At 35.9% G+C, this 11,653-nt stretch overlaps 3 protein-coding genes and 1 pseudogene across 4 annotated transcripts in view; 2 read left to right on the top strand and 2 right to left on the bottom strand.

Moving 5' to 3' along the window:
* Nucleotides 1-661: 661 nt before the first annotated feature.
* Nucleotides 662-3,973, top strand: LOC107668871 (cis-aconitate decarboxylase-like). Its single transcript, XM_016460896.1, has 5 exons — nt 662-680; nt 873-1,034; nt 1,131-1,220; nt 1,365-1,564; nt 2,521-3,973. Exons 1-5 carry the CDS (start codon nt 669-671, stop codon nt 3,488-3,490), a joined length of 1,434 nt encoding a protein of 477 aa, XP_016316382.1. The 5' UTR covers nt 662-668; the 3' UTR covers nt 3,491-3,973.
* Nucleotides 3,974-4,672: 699 nt separating this feature from the next.
* LOC107668842 (ES1 protein homolog, mitochondrial pseudogene) lies at nt 4,673-6,607 on the bottom strand (annotated as a pseudogene).
* Nucleotides 6,608-7,013: 406 nt separating this feature from the next.
* LOC107668904 (39S ribosomal protein L30, mitochondrial-like) lies at nt 7,014-8,831 on the top strand. 2 transcript variants are annotated; one of them, XM_016460961.1, is made up of 5 exons: nt 7,014-7,318; nt 7,410-7,469; nt 7,558-7,704; nt 7,805-7,878; nt 7,965-8,831. In XM_016460961.1, the coding sequence occupies exons 1-5, from the start codon at nt 7,268-7,270 to the stop codon at nt 8,095-8,097; spliced, it is 465 nt and encodes a 154-aa protein (XP_016316447.1). In that variant the 5' UTR covers nt 7,014-7,267; the 3' UTR covers nt 8,098-8,831. The 2 variants fall into 2 exon arrangements, with proteins under 2 accessions (XP_016316447.1, XP_016316446.1); XM_016460960.1 differs by having other exon boundaries at nt 7,398-7,469.
* Nucleotides 8,832-8,902: 71 nt separating this feature from the next.
* The window catches only part of LOC107668903 (thioredoxin domain-containing protein 9-like), a 4,459-nt gene continuing 1,708 nt past the window's right edge, over nt 8,903-11,653 (bottom strand). The window contains exons 3-5 of the mRNA XM_016460959.1: nt 10,796-10,914; nt 10,442-10,696; nt 8,903-9,046 (exon numbers count right to left, since the gene is read on the bottom strand). Of these exons, the coding sequence (XP_016316445.1) occupies nt 8,926-9,046; nt 10,442-10,696; nt 10,796-10,914 (495 nt within the window). The 3' untranslated portion in view covers nt 8,903-8,925. The remainder of the gene's footprint in view (nt 9,047-10,441; nt 10,697-10,795; nt 10,915-11,653) is intronic.

Genomic DNA, 11,653 nt, shown 5'->3' with positions numbered 1-11,653 from the left:
ATTTACAAGGGACACGCTCATGTGACATTATGAGGAACCAGTAACTGACAGAAGACCGTCTCTGACAATTGCAAAAGAAATTCCAGATTTCACAAATGCTGGAGATACACACTTTTAGTGTGCATACAAGTTCATGAAATATGATGTCATACCATAATATCATGTGATTTGATAATGGACCTGTTTTCAATTTCATTCCATGAAAGCACTCTTGATTCCATTAAATGATTTTCATTTTGTGTAAAATAATAATATTAAAAAATAATCATATTTTTCTAATGTGTGGACAATGATGTAATAAATGTTAATGTGTGAATGTGTAAGACAATTTCTGGAATAATAGCAATACTAATAATAATAATAATTGTTGTTATTTATTTGTTGGTCTTACGTTTTAGGCTTATTTTTTATTACTAATTTTATTTTGTTGAAATATATTGTAAAATCTAAACATACAGTATGATTTAAAATTAGCCATGTTCTTGTGCAAAATGTGAACTGTGATTTAATGCCATGAGGTTGTTGCAAATTGTGAAACAATGCTCTTCACACTATTGTGGTTAAGTAACCTTGGAAAGTCGTTGGTTGGCGAGTTTTGCTTATAGGAGCATAGTATATAAGGCGAACGTTACCACTCTGAACTCGCAGTAGGATTCAGACCTCACACAATGATCAGAAAGGTACTTCTAATCATTTATTTCTTGTAGTATTTCTTTGCAGATAAAACAATGCTAGTTAATTCATCCAGCTATTTTTTAGACATATATTTCTTCTTTTGCTACATTTAAAATTCAAATGCATCCAACATGTATTTGTGCTATGGATAGACTATGCAAAATATTATAATTAAATAGTCATTATTATTTTCTCAGGGAGTTACTGAGAGTTTTGGGGCAGCAGTGTCCTGTCTGGGCACATCTCATCTGACAGATGAAGTGATAAGGAGGAGTAAGCGAATGATACTGGACACGCTGGGAGTGGGATTGCTTGGAACCAGCACCCCAGTTTTTAACACAGTACTTCAGTGCAGCCAAGTGAGGATAGTGTTTACATAGAGGAATATTATTCAGTTGTCCTTCTTTAATGTCTCTTATGTTTTATGAACATTTCTTTGATCATTTATAAATTAGAGGCAGCAAGCACTGGAAAACAGCAAGGTCTGGGGCAGACCAGGATCATCTCTTCCACCTCACTATGCTGCCTTTGTTAATGGAGTTGCGGTAGGTCATTTTAAATAATCACGTTCAGATACTTTGGTAAATACATATACTTGTGATAAAAACAATTGTTTACTTATTTCTTTTTTTAAGGCACGTATGTATTCTCTCAGACTGATAATGGGATGTGTTCCTGTGATATATTAGGTGCACTCTATGGACTTTGATGACACCTGGCATCCAGCCACTCACCCCTCCGGCGCTGTGTTGCCGGCTCTCCTAGCACTGGCTGAAACTTTGCCTGTTAAACCCTCTGGCCTGGAGCTGTTGCTGGCTTTCAGTGTAGGCATAGAGGTTCAGGGGAGACTCCTGAGGTTTTCTAAAGAGGCACACAACATTCCCAAAAGGTAGCAGTATTTTCTGAAGTGTACAATTATGTACTATTTAAATGAAATATAGAAATAGTAAAATAAAACCAAATAAAAGAACTGGCCCTAATTTTAAAGCTCGTGATTTTGACTTTCAAATGGACAAGTATGCATTTTCAATTTTAGTAACGGGATGAAAGTGAAACTTTCTGATGTATGCTTGGAATATCAAAGTAATTAGAGGCATTGCATTAATTTATATCTGAATTTTCAGCATCATTACTCCAGTCTTCAGTGTCACATGATCCTTCAGAAATCATTCTAATATGCTCACTTGCTGCTCGGTAAACGTTTATTATTATTATCAATGTTAAAAATGTGAGACTTTTTTTTGTATTCTTTCATGAATATAAATTGAATAAGAACAGTGTTTATTTCAAACAGAAATCTTTTATAATAATGTAAAAGTCTTTATTATCACTTTTGATCAATTTAATGCATCCTTAAAAGTAGAAAGTATTAATTTATTTAAAAAATTTACTAACTCCAAATAGTTGAACATCAGTGTACATTTCTAACAGTTGGAATGTACAAACTAATTATCAGTTTAAGTAAGGAATAATTGACGACGGGCCGTTGAATTATTAGAAAAATAATGCACACCCGAGGTGGTGATGTTACACGAGGTTACACCTCGGGTGTTTCTAACAGTCGGTATGTACACAAACTAATTATCAGTTAAGTATATTTAATGAAATATTTTAATGGCTGTAGGCCTATTCATAAAATGCAAGCAGAACAAATTTCTTAATTGTTAACAGCTCTACTGGAAATTGATTTGAATGCCAAACAATATGACTGTCCTCACCTTTACCATTTAATAAATAAAGACAATGCAAATGGCTGCAATATAACAAAGAGTGAAAAATTGAAGGGGGTCTGAATACTTTCCGTACCCACTGTATATTTATTTTTAATTCATGTGTCCCTCTCAGATTCCACCCACCTGCAGTTGTTGGGATTATGGGCAGCGCGGCTGCTACGGCTAAACTTTTGGGTCTCCCGGCAGCCCAGAGCATAGCAGCTCTAGCAATAGCCTGCTCATCCGCTGGAGCACCCATGGCAAACGCTGCAACTCAAACCAAACCTCTCCACATGGGCAATGCTGCCCGTGGGGGTCTGGAGGCCTCCCAACTTGCTCTCCTCGGCCTGGAGGGTAACACACAGATTCTGGATCTGGAATCAGGCTTCGGGGCCTTCTATCCAGATTATGTCCCTCACCCACTGGCTGAGGTCACCCCTACTTCTCATTACAGCTGGGTGTTAGAAGACCAGAACATTGCACAGAAGCGCTTTCCCGCCCATCTCGGGATGCACTGGGTGGCGGATGCAGCAATAGAAGCAAGGGCGAAATTTTTGGACAAATACCCAAATGCAGATCTCAGTCAAATCAAAAAGATCACTCTCAGAGTGCCCTCATCCAGATATGTAGACTGCCCTCTTCCGCTTAGCGAGCACCAGGCCAGACACTCATTCCAGTTCAACTGCTGTACCGCACTGCTGGATGGAGAGGTCACCGTCGACTCCTTCAGCAAAAGCCAGATGAACAGGAGTGCCCTAAAGGAGATGCTTCGGAAAGTACGGTTGGAAAATCCACAAGACAATCACTCGAGCTTTGAAAAAATGTATTGCGAAATTGCAGTGGAGACAACTCAGGGGGAAACGTTCACTGCGTGCTGCAACACTTTTTACGGTCACTGGAGGAAACCACTCAGTCATGAGGATCTGGTGAGGAAGTTCAGGGCTAATGCTTCGACTGTGCTGACCGCTGATGTTGTGGAGGGCATTATTTACACTGTAGACCGTCTGGACACAAATCAAGACTGTTCAATGCTTTGGTCATACATGCACTTTAATAAGCACGTGATGCACAGAGATGAGCGCCGCTACTCAGCTTTGGCCTGAATTATTGTGTAATGTGGCACCATTTACGCTAATAGAAAGTATCATATTGTCATATTGAAACCTGTCATTACTTTGTTCCTTATATTCTCACTTTGGTGGATTTGTACCACATACAGTTCTGAAATACTTCCTAGCAAACTTTGATGGTGAATATGATAAATGTGTAAATTCTGATTAGGTAAAAGCATGAAATCCACTGTGGAGTCGTGACTTAAATCTGCATTTTATATTACAACCAAATTGTTATTTACTCACCAAAATTTCATCTGGTGATTAGCAAGTATTCATTTTGGACCTTGTCTATGTATTTGACAAGCATTTGGAGTGTATTCTGGCTACCCTACAATATTTCTGCAATGTCCGATTTTTTTTTTTCAAATACACAGCATTTAGTAATAGTGTTCTTTCATCAGATGTAGTTTTTCCCAGAAAGAAAAGAGTAAGTTCCTTTCACTTGTTAAACTGAAAGTGGAGGGAGAGAATAGTTTTGTCCATTTTCACATTTCTGAATGAAAGGTTTCACATCGTTTTTTTCTTTTGTTTTTACATCACTATATTTTCTGTTCTGTTTCGGGGTTTTTTTTCTATTCCATGTTGAAATTATCTTTGTTGTACATTTGTTGTTTATCTAATAAAGTCATTTACATTATCATTGAAAACGTTGATGTTTTTGAAAGTCTCTTAAGCTCAGCCAGGTTGCATTTATGTGATAAAAAATACAGTAAAAACAGTAATATTGTGAAATATTATTACGATTTTAAATAACTGGTTTCTATTTTAATATACTTTAAAATGTAATTTATTCCTGTGATGAGATTTTTTTTAAATAATTTTCAGCAGTTACTCCAGTCTTCAGTGTTACATGATCCTTCAGAATTCATTCTAATATGCTGATTTGATGCTCCAGATCAATGTAATGCACCCTTGCTGAATAAAAGTACTTCTGAATACAAGCTTTTAAACGGTAGTTTATATGACCTTTATGGTGTATTTCTAGAAAACGGACAAATTAAAGTTATGTAACATCTGTGCTCCTGACTGACCTTCAGACTTAAAAAAAAAAAACAGGCATTACTAGGTAGATGTTCAGATGTTATCACAAAGGATTTCTCCAATCAATAAATATTTAAATAAGGATGGACTCATTATTCCATCTGTAACAAAGTCTTAATGAGACAAATATGTTACTGGTTTATTCAGACGCTGGAGTTGTTATATACAAACATTAGAAAGACAGGGCCAATTCATTAATCTTGCAGGAATTCAGGCAAGTTTCAGCACCTCCCGTACCATCTCTCCAATTCCATCAAATATTTCATGTAGTGGTGCTTTGCACATGAAAGCGCAGGTGGTGACAATCTTGTTTTTCTCATCGACATGAGCCTCATTTACATGCTTGCAGATGTGCTTGCAGCCAAGCTGAGAAATAGCTTCCGCAGTGTCTGGAACATCTGGATACCTGAAAGCCAAAGATTCAGACAGTATGCCTCAGTGCTGTCTTTTAATATTAATATTTACATTTTTGTGAACAATACGGAATCATAGAGATAATTAGGTACAAAACACATGACTTTGTATAAATAGATCTCTTCCTTTTCTGTGGGTTAAAATCTGTTTCTTTGCTGTTCCATCATGTTCTACTGAATGAGGACAAATCATTCCAATGATAATGAATGATACTAGCATTCAAATGTTTGAAGTTGCTAAGATTTTCTTAATGTTTCTGAAAACAGTCTCTTATGCTCAACAAGGATGCATTTATTTGATCAAATATCTATAGCATATAATAATTTCAATATAATAATAGTTTATGTAATAATTTGTTATTATTATGCATTCTGAAAACAGCTGTGCTACTACATATTTTTGTAAACACCAGGAACATTATTTAAGGATTATTTGATAAATATAAAGTTCAAAACAAGGTTATAGTTAACTAAAACTAAAACCATAAAAAAAAACAGTTTTATAACTTGAAATAAAATAAACGTTAACTTATTTTACATTTTATTTTAATTGAAAGTTATTTTATTTTAATTTAATTTAACTTGATTTACTAAAATAACTCAAACTGAAACAAAAATGTATACAACTATAGACATATTTTAAAAATCTAATGAAATTAAAACGTCAAAATTACTAAAACTTTACTATTAAAATGAAAACTATAAAATAAAAATGACCTAAAAAAATATTATATTAATGCCTTTACCATCACTTTCAGTCAACTTAATGCATCCTTGCTGAACAAAAATATTAATTTCTTCTTCAAAAAAAAAATCTTTCTGACCCCAAACTTTTTGTATGCAAATTGACGACATAACCGAATACATGCAGCACTAAGCACAAGTTTCTATATGTTTGCAGAGTTTGTTCTGTGCACAAATGTTGTATTTACTAAAAGTCACATAATTAATATAAAAACATGGACGTAGTGTCCGTGACGTCACCCGTAGGGTTCCGAAGAGAGTTTTTGAAGCTCAAAAGTGGGCGGGGCGGCCGTCGCAATCTTGGCAGCGCGTCACTCCCGGATAATCGAAAATGGGAAAAGAGGTGCTGCTTCTTTGTCAAGAGTGAAGACAGTGCAATGTGTTACAATCCATTCATATGGTTGTGCCATGTCCATGTTTAAATAAGTGATCTGATATAAATAGAATCAACTTGACTAGTCATGTGCTCTAGATGGATCAGCTGTTTGTTGCATTGGTATTATACTATGCTCTGTTGACCTCTGCTATTGCATTCTATGCAGTGGAGATTATTAGATCTGATAATCGGAGGTTCACATGTAAACTTACAGTAGCTTGCTGACGGCTCAAATGAACCAGAACCGCAGACGCCTCGTGGATTTCACTTCCATCAAAGACACCGCAGCCTGCCAACACTACAGCTACACGCTTCCCCATTCTCTAAGCGAAACGAAGTCACAAACTCAACGAAGATCGCAATGAACTTGAAAGGCTACGAACTTTTGCTTTTTGCAAACGAGTATGGTGCCACTGCGGAAGAGAGCGATTTACATTTTATAAATGAATCGTTCAGTCGAGTCGGATCTTTCAGTGAATCTGTTGAACAGTCTGAACGATTCGTTCTGAGTAAACAACGTGGCTGAACTGAGAATCGTCTCTTTCGAACATTTATTTTAGAATGTCCGAATTAGTTAACTTAGGCAAGGGGGAAAAACAACCAAGAGATGTATTATTGTTTAATGTAAATGTAAATTATATACTTAGGTTCAAGATGACTTTTGAATGTACATTTTTTATGAGCAGAATCATGCAGCAAACTGGGACACATGAAATTACAATAAGCACATTAACTGTTAATTAAATATTACACTTTTTTTAATAAAACGGTAATAAACAATTTGTGCTTATATGTTCATTGGAAAGTTTTAGAACATGTAATATCGAAGCAGAATCGTGGAATAATCTTTAACCGGTTCTTTGAAATGAACCGTTCTAAGTCTCCGGATCGGGGAACTTTTATTTTGAAATGACTCTTTTAACAAAGAGTCGTTTCCGTTTCCAAGTCAACCTATTTGACATGCATGCATGCATTGTAGTGTAGTTAGTTGTTATGGTACGTTTATCCGTTAACGTATCACAATAACATGGGTATTTGAGTAAATAACATTCAATTATTTTATGCGGTTGTGGTCACTATATAACGTTAGTCCATTTATTGAGTGTTGAACTGGACATGTTTAATTATAAATAGCTTGCTAGCTAATAACCTTCCTAAGTAGCGTTCAAGTCAACGCCAGTCTGTGTAATCATGGCAGGACTGTATCGAGCTCTTCTAACATCTGCGTCCAGTGTCACAAAGGTGAGATTCTTTCACATTTCATCATGGTAATTGATTTGATAACCATGTCAAAAAAGTGTTTAATGAAACCTTTTTAAAACTGTCATTGCAGAATCTGACACAAGCCACATCATGTCGCACTAAATTCACTAAGAGTCGCATCCCTCCACAGGTATATGACGGTTCAAATGTACTTGCATCGTTTTATTCGATTAATTATATTGAACTTAATGACATCACACCATATTTTCGTCCTTCAGGTATTTGAGGAACGAGCAAAAGAACATGACAAGTATGGTGGTGATCCAGAACACCCACATAAACTGCATATAGTGACACGAGTTAAAAGCACAATGAGACGACCCTATTGGGAAAAGAAGGTTGTGAAGAGTTTGGGGCTTATGAAGGTGGGATGTGATCATCCTTTTGTAAAATTACAGTATTCTAATAAGAAATGATAAAATTTAAGTGAAATATTATTCAATACATCATGTTCTTTATCACCAGGCACATGAACCCCGTATCCACAAGAACACCTCATCAGTGAACAATCTACTGAAAATCATTAAGCATCTAGTTCGGTAAGCTGGACTTGCACATTTAAATCAGTTTAACATGATTGCTGACCATTAGAATAAACTTATTAAAATAATATCTTTATCTGCAGGATTGAGCCTCTCAAGCTTCCCTATGGATTGCCTGCTGAAGAGGACATGGCTAACACATATCTGAATAGCAAAGGCGAGCTGGTGGTGAAACGTCTCCTCAAACCACTTGAGCAAAAAGCCATCGAGTCATAGAATTTTTGTGGCCTACCATTTGTGCTGTGTTTTTGTTGTTTAATAAAGATTTGAATATCAGTCTTCTTTACTGTAGCTCAAACAGCAGAGCATTCCCAGGGAACGCAAGAACCGATAAAAAGTAAATGTGTACTTAGAATTAAATGTAAGATGCTCTGGATAATAGTGACAACCAATTGCATGAATGTAAAATGTAAATTACTAGATCTTTGTCTTCTACAAAACATCAATCACTCAGGTGATGTGAAATCACTAATATGTTCAGTGAGACAAAAAATTATTCATTGACATGAACAAAACAGGCATATTATATAATTTTTTTAATAAGTCATGTACTGCTATAAAATGAAAAAAATGCACATCCTTCACATCAATGGGAGAAAGAGGTGGCAATTCTTAGTGGAATACAGAAGTTTGCTTCCTTGGCACTTGTTCAATGCTCACTGATCTGATCATTATCAGAGGCAAAAATAATGAGTTTGTGTTTGCACCATTGTTTAAATGCATCTGATTCTTCTGTCTTGCAAAAACTCAATCTTCCTTAGATGATAAATCAGCACTAAAGACAGAGAACCTTCACCAGAATTATGTTCCATAGAAAAGTTTCGCTTCTGTACATTAAAACCTAAAGAGATATGAAATGAAGTATAAATACACTATCAGGTGGTATTCAGTCATCTTAAAATGGGCAAACAAGACAAAGGTGAAAGAAGAAATTAAATACACTGCAAAAATACAAACAAAAAAGTGACCACAAAGTGGTGTTACAAGATTTAGGACTGTTATGTAGGAAGCCCTGAGAAAGACGGAGCTTTATGTTTTAGTCCTCTAATCCTCATCAGATTCTGAGTCCGAGTCATAACCTTTGCCTCTGATGGTCTTTTTCTCCACCTTGGTGAACTTTGACCCTGACTTCTGTCCAATAGTTGGTGGCTCCAATAGATTCCCACTAGAAGGAAAACAGACAGAAATGTAAAAGTGGTTTTAATAAAAAATAAAAGTAAAGAAATTAATACTTTTATTCAGCAAGGAAGGTAAAGAAATTTACATTATAAAATAATTTTAAAAAATGCTGTTCTTTTGAAATTTCTATTCATTAAAGTATCCTGAAAAAAATCATGGTTTCAACACTGATAAGAAATGTATCTTGAGCACCAAATCAGCACATTACAATGATTTCTGAAGGATCATGTGACTGAATACTGGAGTAATGACTGCTGAAAATTCATCTTTGCCATCACAGGAATAAATTAAATTTTTAAACGGATCATGAAATGGAAATCAAAATGTTTTGATATTTACACATATACTATGCATGTAAAAAAAATAATTTTTTATTGTAGGTCCCTCTAGAATAAAAACATACTGCAAGTTTCAGAACTCAAAACTAACTCCCTAGTTTAAAATGCAAATATGTTTTCTTTTTTATCCTTGCCCAGAAATTGGTAGAATCGTGACATGATTCTTCAACACGCCTCTTAACATGCGCCATCATTGTATGTTAATCCAAGGAGGTGTGTTCAGATCAATGCATATCTGTCCATCGATCCATCAAACTCAGACAGTACACTAGCTATGTTCCCATCACCCTATTTTAATTCGCATTTTGAAGTATCGCATGAGAAACGAGTGATGGAAACACCCAATTTCGAATAAAAATCCCTTAATTCGCAAAAAAGTTTTTACGCTCGCTTGAGGTGGTTTTTGACTTGTGCGAAAAAGGGTTGATGCGAATAATGGGAGATGGAAATGCATTTTGCAAATAAATTCCTCCAAGCGCATCAAAAAAGTCATGTGACTGCGCTAAGGGACGGCAAAACCTGACTAACCAGCGGACTGATCTCATTCCACAGCATCTGAAATGTTGTTATGGTCATTCGGAAATGCACGAGCAAAGTCTCTCATCAAAGTATTTCTGTATAATTGCCTCCCAGAAATGTCTTGCACGACTGCGTTCCCAAACAGCAGCATCCACCTCCGAAAGCAATGAATGTTTATTCATTGTGTTTCGTCTGCTCGCTCTGAGGCGCAAGCAATTTATTATATATGAAAATTATTATATTCTCCTACTTTTCTTAGTGATTTACAGTGCCAGTTTATCAGGTGGCGATTTTGTGTTTAGTGTTCTCTTTGACTTGTTGGATGGAAACAATGCTTGTTCGCGAATGTTTTATGCGATATTCCAGTTTTGCGCATAAGTTAAATTCGCAACTTTGGATGAAAACCCGGCTATTGTTACATCGAAATACCATGCCCTGCTCTTACAACTCTGGTGCTCCTGCATGGTGGCCTGACCCTGTACCACCTCAGTGTGTTTAACTATCGAACTATCTCCTTCACTTACCTGTAGTTAATGATATTTGAGCAGCCCAGTCTCCACTCCAGCATTTCAGTAGGGAATTCATCCGTGTTACCCAGATCGGTGAAGCCCACAACATAATCCTTAGTCTTCCCGTCCTTCACCAGAGCCAGTGTGGGAATGACCTTGATCCTCAGCCTCTGGGTTAGGAATGGAGCCTTCTCTACATTTAGTTTGATGAACTTTGTTTCCAGATGTTTCTTCGCCAAAACAGCTAGATGCTTGTCCAAAATTTTGCATCTTTGGAAAATAAATTAAACACTGAAAATATCTGTTTGCACATTTGATTTATAATCCAAAATACAAGGATAATATAAGGGAAAAAATGTCCTCAAATACCTGAAGGTAGAGTCTCTGTAGAAATGGCAGACCACACTTTTGCTTTCTTTAACCTCAGCAAAGAAATCCCTCTCACTTGGGATCTCTCTGTATTCACCATGTCCTTTAGATATCCACTCCTGAGGACAGACACATACAACAGATCACAACGTTTAATCACACTAGTGAGGGAATCTGGGGCCTGTTCTTCGTACATTGCTAACTCAGTTAGCTGGATTTGATTGTTGACGATTTGGCATGATCTTGGATCATTTGGTTCTTCGAAGCTCATCCTGGAGTTGCTGTCATAGCAACAGGTCTGTAAACTTAAACCTGCTCGGGAGCAGGCTTATTTCATGTAAACAGGATTAGATTGCATCTTTTTAAGCAGAATTGATACTTAAAATCTGTCCCAGCCACCGCTACTTTATTACAAGAGTACCCTACTAATCCAGGGACAATAATTTAAAATAATAATCATTTAAAATTTAATTTAAAGATAATATAATAATGTTGTGTAGCCTTTAATACTATAGACGCAGCCGGTTTTACTCACTGAGATTTATTCGTCATAAAATAATCACTTCATAATTGTATTCGAGTCTCACACACATGCTATACAGATAATGTAGAGTCGTGCATTAATTTGAGTGCTGACAGCTATTATGGGAGTGGCTTGATGGAGCGCAGGAGATGCAGATAACATGATCTTGACCCTTAAGAAACTTTAATTAATGCTGTCACGTAACAAATCTGTTCAAATATAAAATTAAATTAATTGCTAATTACTACATTGAAATAAAAATGTAAAGACTGTACAAATATTAGAAATCATGAATATAAATAATTGGGAATCATGTAAAAAAAAAAAAAAAATGT

The sequence above is a fragment of the Sinocyclocheilus anshuiensis genome, unplaced genomic scaffold, assembly GCF_001515605.1.
Source record: "Sinocyclocheilus anshuiensis isolate Anshui unplaced genomic scaffold, SAMN03320099.WGS_v1.1 scaffold136, whole genome shotgun sequence".
NCBI lineage: Eukaryota > Metazoa > Chordata > Actinopteri > Cypriniformes > Cyprinidae > Sinocyclocheilus > Sinocyclocheilus anshuiensis.
Note: the sequence above shows the minus strand (reverse complement) of the source record. Positions and strands in the feature narration are given on the sequence as shown.